Source organism: Gossypium hirsutum, chromosome A05 (assembly GCF_007990345.1).
Source record: "Gossypium hirsutum isolate 1008001.06 chromosome A05, Gossypium_hirsutum_v2.1, whole genome shotgun sequence".
NCBI lineage: Eukaryota > Viridiplantae > Streptophyta > Magnoliopsida > Malvales > Malvaceae > Gossypium > Gossypium hirsutum.
Genome location: NC_053428.1, coordinates 18,237,600 through 18,254,364, shown reverse-complemented (window position 1 = coordinate 18,254,364; position 16,765 = coordinate 18,237,600). Strand labels below are relative to the sequence as shown.

General features: G+C 35.3%; 2 protein-coding genes across 4 annotated transcripts; one reads left to right on the top strand and one right to left on the bottom strand.

Annotated features, from left to right (window-relative positions):
- Nucleotides 1–4,309: 4,309 nt before the first annotated feature.
- Nucleotides 4,310–10,758, top strand: LOC107958219 (DEAD-box ATP-dependent RNA helicase 28). Its single transcript, XM_016893911.2, has 19 exons — nucleotides 4,310–4,779; nucleotides 4,864–5,043; nucleotides 5,126–5,194; nucleotides 5,293–5,399; nucleotides 5,701–5,779; nucleotides 6,158–6,331; nucleotides 6,724–6,872; nucleotides 6,964–7,059; nucleotides 7,333–7,435; nucleotides 7,677–7,739; nucleotides 7,958–8,019; nucleotides 8,160–8,256; nucleotides 8,625–8,743; nucleotides 8,817–8,859; nucleotides 8,973–9,074; nucleotides 9,226–9,324; nucleotides 9,401–9,484; nucleotides 9,750–10,024; nucleotides 10,488–10,758. The coding sequence occupies exons 1-19, from the start codon at nucleotides 4,477–4,479 to the stop codon at nucleotides 10,501–10,503; spliced, it is 2,220 nt and encodes a 739-aa protein (XP_016749400.1). The 5' UTR covers nucleotides 4,310–4,476; the 3' UTR covers nucleotides 10,504–10,758.
- Nucleotides 10,759–11,010: 252 nt separating this feature from the next.
- LOC107958217 (uncharacterized) lies at nucleotides 11,011–15,662 on the bottom strand. Of its 3 annotated transcripts, XM_016893909.2 has the most exons (4): nucleotides 15,298–15,662; nucleotides 14,729–14,811; nucleotides 11,431–14,529; nucleotides 11,011–11,348 (listed from the first exon to the last, which is right to left on the bottom strand). In XM_016893909.2, exons 3-4 carry the CDS (start codon nucleotides 14,418–14,420, stop codon nucleotides 11,345–11,347), a joined length of 2,994 nt encoding a protein of 997 aa, XP_016749398.1. In that variant the 5' UTR covers nucleotides 14,421–14,529; nucleotides 14,729–14,811; nucleotides 15,298–15,662; the 3' UTR covers nucleotides 11,011–11,344. The 3 variants fall into 3 exon arrangements, with proteins under 3 accessions (XP_016749398.1, XP_016749396.1, XP_016749397.1); XM_016893907.2 differs by lacking the exon at nucleotides 15,298–15,662 and adding an exon at nucleotides 15,066–15,267 and having other exon boundaries at nucleotides 11,011–14,529; XM_016893908.2 differs by lacking the exon at nucleotides 14,729–14,811 and having other exon boundaries at nucleotides 11,011–14,529.
- Between the last annotated feature and the right edge of the window lie 1,103 nt (nucleotides 15,663–16,765).

The window sequence follows — 16,765 nt, the reverse complement described above, 5'->3', positions numbered from 1 at the left end:
TAGTTCCTACCGCTTTTTGAATGGCATCGGCGATTATTCTAAAGACTTCAGTATTATCACTTCCAACATTCGGTTGATTTCCTACTGGATTCACACTTGGAGTTGCAGACTCCAATTCATTCACATTATACGGTTCATCATCTTCACTATACATCTCTTGATCAGTATCCTCAATGCTTTTATCAGACATTCTTAATGCTATAAAACAAAAATATTCAACAAACATATCAGCATCCAATCCCAACTCAAATTTGACTCAGTAATGGCATGTACCTCTAGATTCACATTGACATTCGATTTAGTCCTAGAATCGACTAAACCTAATTAGCTCTGATACCAATCAATATTGTAACGTCCCCCTACCCGAGACTGTTGCCGGAGTCAAGCAGGAGACATTACAAAACTTATCTTAGCACTTAAACAGTTTTCGTAGTAAACTATCCATCTGCGTCACGGTCGCTAAAAAAATCATATCTCGAGTTACGAAACTCGAAATCCAATTCCGTAAATTTTTCCTGAAACTAGACTCATATATCTACTTACTAATTTTTTTCTAGAATTTTTGGTCAGGCCAATTAGTACAGTTTATTAGAAAAAGTCTCCCCTGTTTCAGGGTTCGGCTACTCTGACCTTGTGCACTACGAATCAAATTTCTTCCTGTACAGAAATCCAATTACTAAGCCATTTGTTTCAATTAAAAATAGACTCAATAAGGAATCCATACATATAAAGTGTGAGTCCTAATTCTTAATACACAATTTATGGTGAATTTCTAAAGTCAAAACAGGGAATCCAAAAATTACTCTAACCCTGTTTCACCAAAACGTAAATATCTCATAAAATACAACTCTTTTACCTATTTTGTTTCTTCCATATAAAAATAGATTCACTAAGCTTCAATTACATATTTTATTCATCATCTAATTCACTTTATACTATTTTTGGTATATTTTCAAAGTTGGACTACTGTTACTGTCCAAATCTATTTTAGTATAAAATGTTGATAACTAAGTTTATAACATCTTCATTTCTTCTTTCTACAATATTTACCAACACTTCCTCTTATTACTCTTCACTAACATATCAAAACATACCATACTTAAGGTTTTGGTAACATTTACAAAACATATCAAAATATCACTTAACAACTTAGATACTTTCAAAATGACCAAAAGACATCTTAGGTACAATGCCATTTTCCAAAAAGATAGAAACTGCACCAATTTGAGTTCGAGGATCGGCTTGTATGCTGAGTCCTTATACTTTCGTACTTAGCCTGCGCACGGAAACAAACCGTACGCTGAGAATACTCTCAATGGTATTTCTATAAACAATAGCTTAATCAACTTTAAAACATGGTAATTCAAACACATTATTGCTATTATTCAATATCAATCATTACTTTAATAATCTTTACTTTATTTACCCTTATTAACATAACTCAGAAACTAACGGATACACGGATCCAACCCACACTCCGGGATAAGCACATAGTGCTTCATCGGAACAAATCCGGAACTTTAACATTATAGTACACAAAGTACTTCATCGGAACAAATCCGGAACTTTAACAGTAGTCGACACATAGTGTCTCATCGACTCAATGTCGGAATATCCCAATACTTCCAATTCCTATGACATGTCAACTATATCCGACTAGCCCGACACTGTTAATAGGGTATTCAAAATCACATTCATTTCAATATGGTAAAAATACTTACCTCATTCACATTTTCATACAATATAAATATCAAATATAGTAATAACGATTAAGCTCGGTTTATAGAAATACAAACCACTATTTATCGAATTTAATCGATATCTTCGTCCACTTTCTCTTTTTCCTTCTTTGATGACGTATCCGGTGCTACGTTTGCTACTAACAATCATACAATTAAAAATCATCAATATACTAATTCATAAAACACATTTTCACTTTCTATCAAACTTTTACAAAAATTCCAATTTCGTCCTTTTTTCCATTACTAATCTTTTTTCTTTAACTTAAGCTTCATATTCTCTTTTAATCAACTCATTAACAATTTCTAACTCATAAAATTCATTATAAAACATAAATTTTGAGCTTTATTCAACTTAATCCCTATTTAAACCTAACTTAGAATTCTTTTAATAAATCACTTAATTTTCACTTCTAACTTCAATTTCTATCAATTTAACCCATAAAACCTCAATTTATTCAACTAAATCAATATCTAAAAATTTTCTATTTTTCTTCATTTTAACCTCATACATGTAGAACTTTGAATTAGGCATCCATAAACATAAAAATTATAAGAAAATAAGCTAAAACATCTTACCAATCAAGCTTTAGGGCCTTCATCCTCAAATTTCCCTTTTCTATTTCTTTCTTTCTTTCTTTCTCACGTTTGCTCTCTGTAACTCTTTCTATCTTTCCATTTAATATCTTTACCAACTATTACACATGTTATATCATACATTCACACACATGGCACTTAGGGTCTAATTGCTAGATTAGTCCCTTTACTAATCTTTAATCTATAATTAAACTTTTATACCGTATGCAATTTAGTCCTTTAAACTAAATTCAAGCTACTTCACTTAATTAAACACCAAATAACCATTCAACTATAATTCATAAATATTTCTAATAAATATTCATGAATTAATTTCACGGAAACAGTACTGAAGACTCAATTTCCGATACCGTAACTTTCGGTTCATTACAATTCTCTCCCCCTTAATAAATTTCGTCCTCGAAATTTACCTGAAAAGAGATGGGGTATTGAGATCTCATCGTTTTTTCTGGTTCCCATGTAGCTTCTTCAACACTGTGACTTCGCCATAGCACTTTTACTAAAGGAATACGTTTATTACGTAATTCTTTTACCTCTCCTGCTAGAATCTCAAATGGTTCTTCTTCATACGATAAGTCAGGTTGAATCTCTACATTCTCGGTCGTAATAACATGTGAAGGATCCGATCGATATCTTCTTAGCATAGAAACATGGAAGACATCGTGCATTTTTTTTAGTTCAGGAGGTAAGGCCAATCGATACGCTACTGGTCCAATTCTCTCAATAACTTCGTAAGGCCCAATAAAACGAGGACTTAATTTTTCTTTTTGACCAAATCTTAGAATTTTCTTCCAAGGTGAAACCTTTAAAAATACTTTATCCCCGATTGAGTATTCAATATCCCGTCGTTTCAAATCTGCATACGATTTCTGTCTATCAAAAGCAATTTTCAATCTTTCCCGAATTTTTTTAACTGTACTTTCCGTTTCTTGAACCAATTCAGGTCCAATCATCTTCTTCTCATTCAGTTCTGTCCAACATACGGGTGATCGGCATCTTCGTCCATACAAAGCCTCATACGGTGCCATCTGTATACTTGACTGGAAACTATTATTATATACAAATTCGGCTAATGACAAATAATATTCCCAGTTAGACTCAAAATTAATCATACAGGCTCGAAGCATATCTTCTAAAATTTGTATTACCCGTTCAGATTGACCATCAGTCTGTGGATGAAAAGCTGTACTAAAGTGAAGTCGAGTACCGAAAGATTCATGTAATTGCTTCCAAAACCTTAACGTAAACTTTGGATCTCTGTCAGAAATTATTGATTTTGGAATACCATGTAATCTAATGATTTTGGAATACCCTTATTTAAATCAATAATTTATCAAAAAGTCAAATTAAATAATAATTAAAATACTTTTATATTTTTAAACCACAAAATGAATATTGGTTTTTAGTTAAAATAGACATAAATAATGACTATTATGAATAATAAAAATAATTTGATTTAATATAATTTTAATAAAAATACACAATAACATATTTATTTTTACCCTAAAAGAATAAAAAGTAAGCTACTATTATTTGTTAAGTTTTTCGTAAAAAATATTACAATTTGGTTATTAAATTATTTAAAATTTTTTATTTAAGTCATAAATTGTTAAAATCGATATTATATGACTTACTTTATTTGCACTGCTTGCACTAATCAAAAATTTTCTTTTCCTTTTTCTTATAATAAAACTTTTTTTCATGAAATAACTTTAGACGTTATGAATATACAAATAAAAATTCAAATAGTTTTTTTAGCTCTGATACTGATTATTAAATTGATTTGAATTTAAAGTATGTTTTTCTACTCATTAATCATGCTGATTGTAGAACCTTTCTTAGATACCACTCATAGAACATTAAAAAAAACCTTAAGAGTCTAGTAATTTAAATAAAATTTTTTGAATAATTCTCTAAATTAAACGAAATTTATGAATTTTTAATTAAAGGATGAAAACGAAAATTTATACACTATTTAATGTAGTTAAAAAAAAAAAAAAGGCTTTCGTCGCTAGGGTTTATGAGTTTTAGGTTTAAGCGAAAATAGACACCTGGAGGCGCCAGTTTTTGGTTTCCATCTCCTTTCGAAAAGTTGCTTCCAGGGAAAAACACAAACTCCCTTGCTCCGAATCCAAACTCCATGGCTCCAAGCTTCATGTTCGAAGCCCCCAGCGACGAAGAACCCGAACTCTCTGAATCGAAGGATGAAGATAATGAAGAAGCTGAGGAGGAAGAAGAAGGAGATGAAGCAGAAGACAGACCTTCCAAACCAAAACCCAAATCCCAATCTCCATGGGACTTTACTTCTTACTCTGAATCCGTCGCAGAGGAACACGCTCGCCGTGGTACCACCTCTGTTGACTTCAAAATCTCTAAAATCCTCCAACAAAGCTCAGCTCCAGCTCAGCAGGAGGAGACCTCCGATTCTGAATCCGACAAACAAGTATTTCTTTATCAGTTTGCTCTTTTATTATAAAGTCCGAATCTGTTTTCTTCTGAATCAATAATTCTTACATATATATATCAGGTTGATTATAGGTCAGAAGATGAAGAAGAGGAAAATAGTAATGCAAGAGACAATAAATCGTTCTTTGCACCAGCTGAAGGAGCGTCGTTTCATGCCAATTCTTTCATGGAGCTCAATCTTTCGCGTCCTTTGCTTCGCGCTTGTGAAACATTGGGTTACACCAAGCCGACGCCCATTCAGGTCTCCATTCTTCCTGATTTTTATATTTTAGTTTTATTAATCGAGTTTTGTTCAATGAATTTTTTGGTTATTTCTCTTATAGGCTGCTTGTATACCATTAGCCTTGACTGGGCGCGATATATGTGGTAGCGCAATTACTGGTTCTGGGAAGGTATATTTCTTTTAATTTGTATATCTTTCTATGTCGTTTATTTTGTGATTGAATATTTGAATTTGTGCTTAACTGCTTTAAATTTGCGCTTCATGCAGACGGCTGCATTTGCCTTACCTACATTAGAAAGGCTGTTATTTCGCCCTAAAAGGGTTTCAGCTATACGAGTACTTATCCTTACTCCAGCTAGAGAGTTGGCCGTTCAGTAAGTGCTCATAATTCTTTTGACCATTTTCTGGGTTCTATCACAAATTTATTCAGGGTTTTGCTTTTTCGTCATCCTTGCTTAGTGTTGGAGAATTAATATTCTTTTACAATTGGATTATGTTATCATAAGCTATTGAGCTGGTTTATGCATTTTCTCGCTTGGATGGTTTGTTGAACGTATTTGTTAGGCTTGGCAATTTGATCTTTAAATCCTTCAAGTTGTGTTGACTATAAATATCTTTAATTTGTACTTTTGGGTAGTCATTACGGTTATCTTACTTTACCTTCATTTGTTGCAGGGTTCACAGTATGATAGAGAAACTTGCCCAGTATACCGATATTAGATGCTGTCTGATTGTTGGTGGACTTTCATTAAAGGTTTGACCCATGGATTTCCATCCTTAGCTGGTTTAATTTGCACTCACTTTTTATACTGGCAAAAAGTTATATCTCCAATCCTTTCAGCACTCCTTTTTAAGTGTTTCTTTATCTTTAACTCGGTCGAAACTTATTCCACTCATTTCGTTGCAATAAGACTGTAATGACCCTTTTCCATTTTCTTAAACAATTGACTGGTTTCTGAAACTTCTATCATTGATGCTTTTGGAATGACACATAAAAGTATTCTTTTTTCAAATGAATCTACTTTGCTTCTTTGTGTGTCTGTTTATTTGGAAGTTGATGTTACAGCTTTTGTTTCAATATGTGCATTCCTATGCTTATGTTGTCTTCCTTTATTTTATGTCAACTTTATAGGCACAAGAGACAGCTTTGAGATTAATGCCTGACATTGTTGTGGCTACTCCTGGACGCATGATAGATCATTTACGAAACACCATGTCTGTGGATTTGGATGATCTTGCAGTTTTGATCCTTGATGAGGCAGATCGTCTTCTGGAGCTCGGATTCAGTGCTGAAATTCATGAATTGGTAACTCCTCCCTGTCAGAAATATTTTTATATGAGTTATATTCATAATTGATTCTCTGAATTTCTTCGATGATGGGAAAGCGTAATTTATTCTTGACTAGCCAACTTGATGGATTTTGTATAATTTTTATGACGTAATAGTACGAAGAGATAAAATAGAACTGGTTTCCATCTTTGAAACAGTTACAGTTTATAATGAAATTATATCTTTATCAATAGATGAAATGTTTGCCACAGGCAGTCAAAGATAAATCTTAACTAGTAGATAAAAAAGAGTTCATTTTCCTTTGAATAGCAATCATTTCACTTCCTAATCTTCCTTGCTCTGTTTGTCTGCATTGAATTGAAATTTATTTTGGTGGGTTTGTATTCATCTAATGCAACCATATATAGGTTCGCCTTTGTCCTAAAAGGAGACAGACTATGCTGTTTTCAGCTACAATGACAGAGGAAGTTGATGAGCTTGTCAAGCTTTCTTTGACCAGACCCTTACGTCTTTCAGCTGACCCATCAGCTAAACGGCCATCAACATTGACCGAGGAGTAAGCTCTGTTATAAGTTCACAGTCTATTTTGCTTGCTGGTTTCCCCTTTTCTTTATGTTGACTATGTTATCATTATTATTTCTCATTAGGGTTGTAAGGATACGCCGAATGCGTGAAGTAAATCAAGAAGCAGTTCTTCTGTCATTGTGTACAAAGACCTTCACATCCAGAGTGATTATCTTCAGGTTATTATTACACATGTAGAAGGTCATGCTGATTTAACTATATACCGATGGGGAATTTAGGAAACTCAGATATTTGGGTAGTGTTGTATTTCATGAATCATTACACTTGTTCTGGGAAAAAAAATTAGGTTCAATAAAGAAAATATGATTTCTTTCTCTTTTGTTTCAGTTTAATTTATAACCAGGTTTTTGAACCAACCAGTTTTAGCTCACCCCTACATACCAGAGCAAACCCCTATGACTTTATAAATGATATTCCATCCCATTTGGCAGTGGAACTAAGCAGGCTGCTCATAGGTTGAAGATTTTATTTCAGTTGGCCGGCCTTCAAGCAGCTGAGCTTCATGGAGATCTTACTCAAGTTCAGCGCCTTGATGTGAGTAATTTCTATTGTTGTTCTTTAGTCCCTGCCCTCAGTTCCCTTTTCTTCTTCTTCTTCTTCTTCTTCTTCTTCTTTTGTGGGGTATGGTAACTAGATTTTATCTTGAAGGTTATTCAAGTTGTGAAATCACTGAAAATGCCGCCTCTTTTTATTTTTTATTTTATCTTGTTGGGCCTGTTTTTCCAAATCATTTGGTTCACTGCTTGCTCATTGTCACTGATGGTTGTTTGTGTAGGCCTTGGAACGTTTTAGGAAGCAGGAAGTTGATTTTTTAATTGCAACTGATGTGGCTGCTCGTGTAAGTGCCTACAGTGAAACTCATCCCTTCCCCTTATGCCCTCATAAGTTTGTAAACTTCCATGTGCTCATGTTTGATAGATCTTGGCCATTGTAAAGAGTCAGTTTTACATATGTTGGATGATTGATGTGTCTGCCCTTACATGTACATCCATACATCTCTATTTTATGCAGCAGCTGTTTTGTTTTCTGACGCTTCTGCATGGTTGCAACTTGTAGGGACTTGATATAATTGGTGTTCAGACTGTTATTAATTATGCTTGTCCTCGAGATATTACAAGGTATTTCCACACTCTTTGAATTATGTTTGACCAGCATGCGTCATCTTTTTGTTGTCTACAAAAATTTGTGGAACTTTCTGTCTTGATGTGCACTATGCTCAATTGCAATCGGTTGGCTCCTTTGTTTTTTCTTTATGCAGTTACGTTCACCGAGTCGGTCGGACAGCAAGAGCTGGTAGAGAAGGATATGCTGTTACATTTGTTACTGACAATGACCGATCTCTATTAAAAGCTATTGTAAGTGATGATCAACCTGGTTTGCCATTTTTTACTTTTATTGGTTGCCTTCATTTGAGATCCTAGAATAGGCATTCAGTATCACTTTCTGCTTTATGAAAATTTTATGGAAGTTATTATGCATGTCACTAGTGGTTCCTATCATGTTACAGAATCATGATGGCCTTAATAAAAGATTAACTATGAAACTTCGAATTGGACACTTTAAGGTCATATATCTTCTTCGCACTCCAATACCATATTAAACTTCAATTTCATGAACAATCTGGAACAGTTTCTCCTATTGGAGCAAGTAGCTGGACATTTTCTATCAGAAATTTGAAATTTCCCTTGCTTATAATTCTATATTGGTGGTTTGAATCTGACAGGCAAAGAGAGTAGGTTCAAAGTTGAAGAGCCGGATTGTTGCCGAGCAGTCTATCACGAAGTGGTCTCAAAAAATTGAGGAGATGGAGGAGAAAGTCACTGAAGTTATTGAAGAGGAGAGGTTTGGTTTTGTTTCATTTTCAAAGTTTTTTTCTGTTCTCTTGGTACCACTATTTAGCTTCTGATTTTGGCAGGGCGGAGAGAGCCCTAAGAAAGGCTGAAATGGAAGCAACGAAGGTATGGGATCTTCTCATTTTCATGCTATTTATACCTAGATGTCCAGAAAATATAGTACCGTTTCCAGAACCTAGTAAATAATTTCTTAATCTCACGTGCTTCTGTGATGCAAGGCTGAAAATATGATTGCACATAAGGATGAAATTTATGCACGACCTAAAAGAACCTGGTTTATGACAGAAAAGGAGAAAAAACTTGTAGCTAAGGAAGCAAAGGTAAATAATCCTTGCAAGTAAAAGTTTTATTTTCATGTATTGCTGTCGCTAGGCTGTATGCTGCATAATCTTTATTATAACCAAAATTTCTGTTTAGCTACTGTGATGGGAAAGAATTTTAGTGATGAGATTATCTCATCTCATTTGACAGGCATCTGTAGAGAAAGAAAAAGGTTCTGCAAATGCTATCATCAGTGCTCAACAAGCTGAGGACCTTAAGATGAAGGAAAAGAGGAAGCGAGAGCGTGAGGTCATACATCTTTCTCATTTCAGAACCTGCTTTTATTTCTTTTGCATTGTGCACAATGCTAACTTCTTCTGAACAGAAAAATTTACCTCGGAAGAAACGTCGAAAACTGGAAGCTGCCAGAGAAATGTTGGAGGATCAAAGTGAAATTAATGAACCAGATGTAAGCATCTCTTGCTTTTTTGGAAATATAATCCTTTTTAGGCTGTATAATGCTTATGCACCGACCTTACATGTCACTAACTTTGCCATTGCGAGCCTTTCTAGACTCCCTTAACTGTCAAAATTGAGCGCAGTCAAAATGTTTATTTCTCACCACTAGAAGATGTTTTACTGTTCAGGTTTTTCTTTGTGTGTGTTAAGAGCTAGCAAGTTTTGTTTCTTTATTTTATGATATAGCTTGTGATACTCATATATGAGAATTGCAGGGTAGTGGGAAACATAAGAAAGAGAAGGAAGGTATATCTTTGGTTGACTTGGCTTACCGGCGAGCAAAAGCAGTAAAAGCTGTGAAGAAGGCAGTAGATTCTGGCAAAATTGTGAAGAAATCCAATAAAAGCTCAAAGCAGTATAAACAAAGAACTCAATCAAGGACAGAAGAAATGCGGGAACTATTCGAAAATGACATGAGTGAGAGAAGACAGAAAAGTTCTAGTAATGCTGGAAGGAAAAAGCCCAAAAGTTCATTTAAGAGCAAATCACGGTATGAAACATGATACATTCCTCTAATAATTTTCTGTCTTGTTTCTTCGCCTATCTATATTAACTGTGTTCTGGGTTCAAAATCATGTAGAACTTAATTTCACTTGGTAAACCATAAAGTTGTTCATTTTTTGAATCGCTTTGGTGTTGTTTGCACAAATGTGTTTTAAAAAAAATAACACATTCTTCAGCACAATTTCTTAGAAACTGTTTCATGTCAAACTTGGTTTTATGGACAGCATTAGCATCTTTAGTTTCTGTCCCTCTTTTGCCCTAGGCAAGTATTTCTTCCAAATAGATTCTAGACCTACAATATCTGGAACACCTGTAAGGAAGACGTATGCTTGGTTCAATAATCTTCCTATTCTCAATATATTTGTAAATATTTGTCTTGAATTTTTAATTCGCTGGAGCTTTGCACCGGGGATAGTGTTTTTTACTAAATCTTCTTTTTTGTTTTCCAGTTACAAGCGCAGGTAGCCCAATTACAATATATTGGGCAAACCAAAATTCGTGGCCATTTATGTTGGCGGGAGCAGCCCCATGGGTGAACGTTATGGTCCTTACACTTCCCCTTGAGAGGGAGAGCTAGCTTACTGCCAGAGACAGAGATGCCTGTATTTTCTACGGCCATTAATAGTGTTCAAATGTTACTAGTTTCTGCAGATGCTTTAGGAAATGCATTTGTTGACCAAATTCTCGATTAATTATTCAATCAAAGTCAATTTTGTTCTATTTGTTTTTGAAGTAGTTTCGTCAAACCTTTACATGCTTCTCGTGAAAAGAGCAACAATGCAAAGTTGAACAGAAAAAAGTAAAGCTAATCATCTGAAAATGTTGCAAATGAATGAGCAACGAAGAAAAGGGAAAATAAATAAATAAATGAAGCATCTGAAGATGTGTAACTTGGTTTCCTTTAGCGTTTTATCTAGCAGTATTCATTGATTCGGAATAATAAAAATGCAACCATCCGGAAAGTGGCAAAAATGAGAAAGTGAAGAACAATATATTAATTTTCTAGCTGTAAATTAGTGATGTTCAATAACCAAAATTGTTCTTGCCAAAAAGAAAATAAATGGTAAGAAAAGCTCAGTTTCTTTTTTATCTTTCTGTGACATAAAAGGAAAATAAGTTACACCTACATGTACCAAGCCTTCTATGGAATGCAGAAAAGGAAAACAATAAACTAAAACGAATTAAAATCTAATTCCCTCCCTTTGGCAATCAAATCTCATGAATCATATTACATTTCTAATTTCCCGGCTTTTATTCCGTTCAACTCCACTCCCACGACATCCAATGGGCTCATTTGATTTTCCTGCTATCTTTGGCAATGCAAGCATCAATTAATTTGGACTTATGAAATGACTCCAAGAGAGGAAGGAGCAACATAAAATATTAACTTACTGTTTCCATGGAAAATGCTGCTGTCTGTAGTTAAATGCGTATGGTTCCCATCCACCATCTGGTTCCTTCCTTTTTACCCCAACCCCGGAACTAGAGGAGGCTTGTGTGTTTGCCCTCAAATGTTCTTCTATTGACCTACCATGACCAGGCATGAATGGCTGCCTTAAACCCATGGGATCTGTATTTCCTCCCTCAATTGCTAATCTGGAATTCAGATCAAAATTAGGCCGTGAGGGGCCTGAACCATTTAAACCAGCAGCTGCATTGCTCATGTTCATAATGAATTGTGCCTGAGAGTAAGCTATTGGAACCGCTGATGTAGAGCCCATAATTTGAGGCACAACAGGTGCACCTGAATCAACAATAAAGGGGATTGAGCCACTAGCCCCATAAATGGCAGAAGGGAATGGCATATTTGGCGCCATTGGCAGTAAATTAGAGCTTAAGGCAGGAGAATGTGTATACGAGGCAGTGGGAACCAACCCCATAAACCCTGCACTTCTTGTGATGCTCCCATCAGTTGCAGGCCCAAGAACCTTGCCATTTGGAAAGGACACAACCTGAGAAACAACGTCCTTCCTATTGACTTCCACTTTAGTACCCATGATAGAAATAACAGGATCATTTAGTTTAGGCCCTCCATGAGCAATTGAAGATCTACCAGGAAATGGCCCTTGTTCTAAAGCATTATTGTGACTGCATGGCCTGTCATTCAAATCAAAGTTCCTCAGAGAAGGCTGCATTGATGATGATGACGAAGCAGGTGATTGGCTGCGATGCCCATTCCTGTCATAAAAGAGTGGTTCCTTGACTCTTGAATCTAGTACTGGACCGTCACCATCATCACTGACACAATTTAAATCCAGCTCAAGTCTCTCGGATTTTCTCTGACTAGCTTTCAGTGAAGATTCTGCAGAATAGAGGCCTGATGAGGCTGTAACCTGTTTCCCGGACATTAGTTCAGCACCTTTTTCATCACCAGCCTCAGCAACATTGAGATCAAAATCAAGGCAATCCAACCTCCGTTTTGAGCTACTGCCTGTCCCTCCAAGGGATAGTCTCTTATCACCATCAGAGTTACGGCGAGGTGATGCTCGGCGAAAAGCACTTGTGGCAGCAGATCCTTTCCATCCAAGAGTCCCCTCGAACTGCAAAGGAGCTGCAGGTATGCCACGCACTGCTGCTGCCCTAAAAGCAGAAACCACTGAAATGGGAGTGGAGATGGAAGTCACTGCATGTTCCGTATCATCAGAACAGACTTCTTGGTTCAGATCAAAATCACATAGACTTTTCTCTGTGTTTGGCTCAGGATCTTGAGCCATGGTCACCTGAGAGGATTCCATGTCACGCGAGTGATTTTCTGGTTCATTATCTGCATCATCTGAATTAATAAGGAGCCCCTCCTCCTCAGGATGCGCTCCAGCAGACCGAATGGGTCCGGTTGACACCTCCTTTGGCAAGACCTCGGTGGGTAGGTCTTGTTTTCTATTTATGGATTCTGGGGTACTGGGTTGCCTAATACCACCTTCTGAAATCTTCTCTGAAGAGCTGCTGGAAGGTTCTCTGTCATCTATGACTTCTCGCTCCACTTCTTGAGCAACTTTTCGGGCAACTTCTAGAGCATCAACTATGCCATACTCTAGATCAATATCAGATGTTGTATCGGTCACACCATGACTACTGGTAAACCTGGAACCACCTCTCAAATCCTCAAGTTCACAATTCTCCTTATCTTCATCTGCTGTTCCAATGGCTGCCATTCTCGAAAATGTAGTTTCCAGATCCCCAGGCTTTTCATACAAGAGCTCATTGTCAGAGGAGCTCCGTGACGTGCTCAAATGTGACTCGCTGTTTTTACCAGCAATCTTGAATAGCTCTGAGCCATTGCTGGAATGATTCATAACAGCCACATCAGACATTGCCTTCTTTGGCTCAGATGCATGCATCCTCTCATTAGTAAGATCAACAGAATTCAGGACATGAAACCTATCGGATTCAGTATCAGTATGGAAACTGTGTCCTGTTGTAACCTCCAGAGAAGTTCCAACACCAGCATTAGACGAAACTAGAGCATGTTCCACAGTACTAGAGTTTGAAACTGTCATAGCATCTGAAGCTTCAATATTTTCTTGCTTTGAATCTGCTAAACTGCAGGCCTCATGGGAAGCAGTTTCTTCCACAGTTTTTGTTTGTAGTTCTTTCACAGGCAAATTTTCATGAACAGGATTTAACACAGAAGAGGAGGCCATATGACTCTCAGATCTGTTTTCCGTGTCTGAATAGTCTGAGTTTATGTGGGACTTGAGCTCATCATTAGTAGTTTCAACGTGTAAATCTTTAGTACTTTCTGGTTGAACACCATCTAGGCTTGAAGGAAGGTTTTCACTTTTAGCAGCATCTGCTCCATCTTTTTCTCCATGGGCACTTCCTCTTGAAACAGGACTGTCTTTGGCAGAATCTGGCCCATTATTTTCTCCGGTAACAGTAGCAGCGTCTGAAATCTCATACTCATGTCCACCACTATCGACATGATCAGTAACTGTACCTCGTTTCCACTTATCAAAGAGCAACCTAGCACTGTCCTGAACTCGAGAGCTATTGTGGTTCAGAAGATTCTTGACCGTAATCCAAATCTCTGAAGAAATTGACCTTTCCTTATCTCTATGCAACTTTTCATGTGCTCGTAAGAGTGCAGTAATTGATTCTTCCACAAAACTATCACTGGAGTCATTACCAAATTCTTGAGCATCCTTTAGCCATCTGCCTATAAACCAGAGTCCATCTAGCTGAAGAAAAAGATCAAGACAATCTTTATTCTCAGTGGCCGCAATTGTGCTTGCAACGGCAGTCCACTGTCTGGTTGCATCACCAACATTTTTCACAACAGATTCTTTCTCTTTTTTCATTACAGATACTAGCTCCTCAACTCGTGAAGGGACCGTGAGTCCATCTTTCATCTCAGCCAGGGTAAAAAAATCCTCAAGCGTCATGGCGTTTTACATGCAAAACCACCAAACAAAGAGAACTCTATAACGGACTGACAATTTTTGTTCCATCTAGAACAGGAGTGAAACTTCAAGAGAGCATCTAAAAGGAAACCTGTACAATGGCATGACATAAATGGTTAATTCTGTAGCTCCTGATGTTATCAATTAATTGACGTTGATTCTGTAGCATCTAAAAGTAAAGTTCTTTTTCAATTAATTGGTATCAAAATAAAAAGGAAAGGAACATTGATGTTATCAATTCATCATCAAAATAAAATGGTAAAAAATGGGCGAAAACAACCATATCATACCTTCCAAGCAAGCTGGTCATGTAAAATCATATTAATTGTCAACAAAAGATTCGAAAATGATAACTTATGGCACTCCTCAACACCTGAAATGAAAGAAATTGCTAAAATCTCAAGCTTTTAAAATTATCAACAAAAACCCATTTGATTTTTAAATAAATTGAATTTCAGTTCTAAAACAGAAATAACTCAAAAACAAAATAACATACAAAAACCTACTCGTAAGTTGTAGGCTAATAAACTGAAAACCTGAAGAAACAATAAAATAGTTCACCAAATTTCCTCTAAAACAGTTAACACGTCACGGAATATCAATTACAATAGAAAGTGAAGATCTAACCCTAAAAATCAAAGCTCAGAAGAAACAGCATTACAAAACCCTAGCTTTTCTGCTGTACATCATGACGAGCGATGCGAATTGAGTTAAGATAATCTCAATTAATGCAGAGATATAACTGATTTTAATAACGCTAAACCTCAATGAGAAAATAAAATCGATAACAGCCCATTTGTTTTACTTTTAAAAGAAAAAGCAAGATACCTAAACAATAGCAAGCGTTAAGCGTAGTTACCTTCATAAAAAAACCTTCAAAAAAAGGCAAAGAAAAACGAAACCCTAGCTCTGAAGCTGAGCTCCAATAGAGAGACGACACCACACCTTTTTCTCCCTAAAAAAGAAAAAGAAAATCTATCTGAAAGTTTTCGACCCTTTGCTTTGAGCTTTCCCTCCCGTGGAAATCTTTTTTTTTTTCCCTTTTTTGGGATTTTATTTACTTAATTTTAATTTTAATTTTTTTTATCTCGCTCTCTTAAAAACCCTCGTTTCGTCGTCTGTTTAATTCCTTTTTCCCTTTCCCGAACCAGGTTGAGAGAGAGAGAGAGAGAGAAAGAGCGACGTTTATTCCTCGTAATATTTTTCTTTAATTTTTTTAAAAATTTGATTTTAGGTTTAGGCTAATTTTATTTTTACACTGTCAAATCTGTGGTGGGTTTTAGTCTTAGTTTCGCAGTTAAGAGAATGGCACGTGCATTGCAGTGCAGTGTGTGCGAAATTATCTGCCGGTCGGATAAAGAAAATTCAATTAAGATTGTAATTTTGAATTTCATTCTTCTTGACTTTATGAAAATAAAAAGTCCTCTTACTTTAGTTTATTTAATGGCTGAATTTTACTAATTTATCAAGTATAAATTATCAAATTATCAATTCTTACTTATTTTTAGGGTAAATTGTCTAATTGATCACCTAATTTTTAGGACGTTTTCATTTTGATCATTCAAAATAAAATCTTTACAATTTGGTCATTTAACTTTTAAGTTACTTTTTATTTTAGTTATCGAAGTATTAGATTTTTAATGGCGATTAAGTATACATGCACATTATGTTTGTGCTTTTATTTTGATCACCTAAAAAATATATTTTTAAGTATTAGTTGGGATAAAAAAATCAAAGGTTAAAATGAAAAGAGGTAGAAACAAAAATTATCAGATTATAATTGTTTATTCCATTGCTTTGAAAATTCTAAATTTGGATTTGAAATATAATTTTTTAAATATTAAGATTTAAAATTATTGCAGTAAATCGATTGATAATATATAAAAAAATTCAACAATTTATTTAATTTATTTAATTGTTTTGAAATTATTTTAGAAAATATCAATGAAAATTGTTTTTTAATAGTTGTTTACGACACTCAAATTTATTTTGATTATATAATATTGAATTTTTCATGCTAAGTTAAAAGTAATCTAAAAAATTATTACAGTTGGGTTGAGCTCGAATTTAATATTTTTAATATGGATCAAACACTCAGTTTTAGGCCCATTTTTCAAGTCCGGCCGAGCATGAATCTAGAAAACAGGCCTAAAATTCTGCATTGACCTGGCCTAAGCCCATGATCAAGTCTATGCTTGGGTAAATAAAATAAAAGCACCCTAAAAATTGAGTGATCAAATTGTAAAGATTACATTTATATAAACACCCTAAAAGTTAGGTGACTAACTAGATAATTTACCCATTTTTTTATATAAATTATTGAGTAA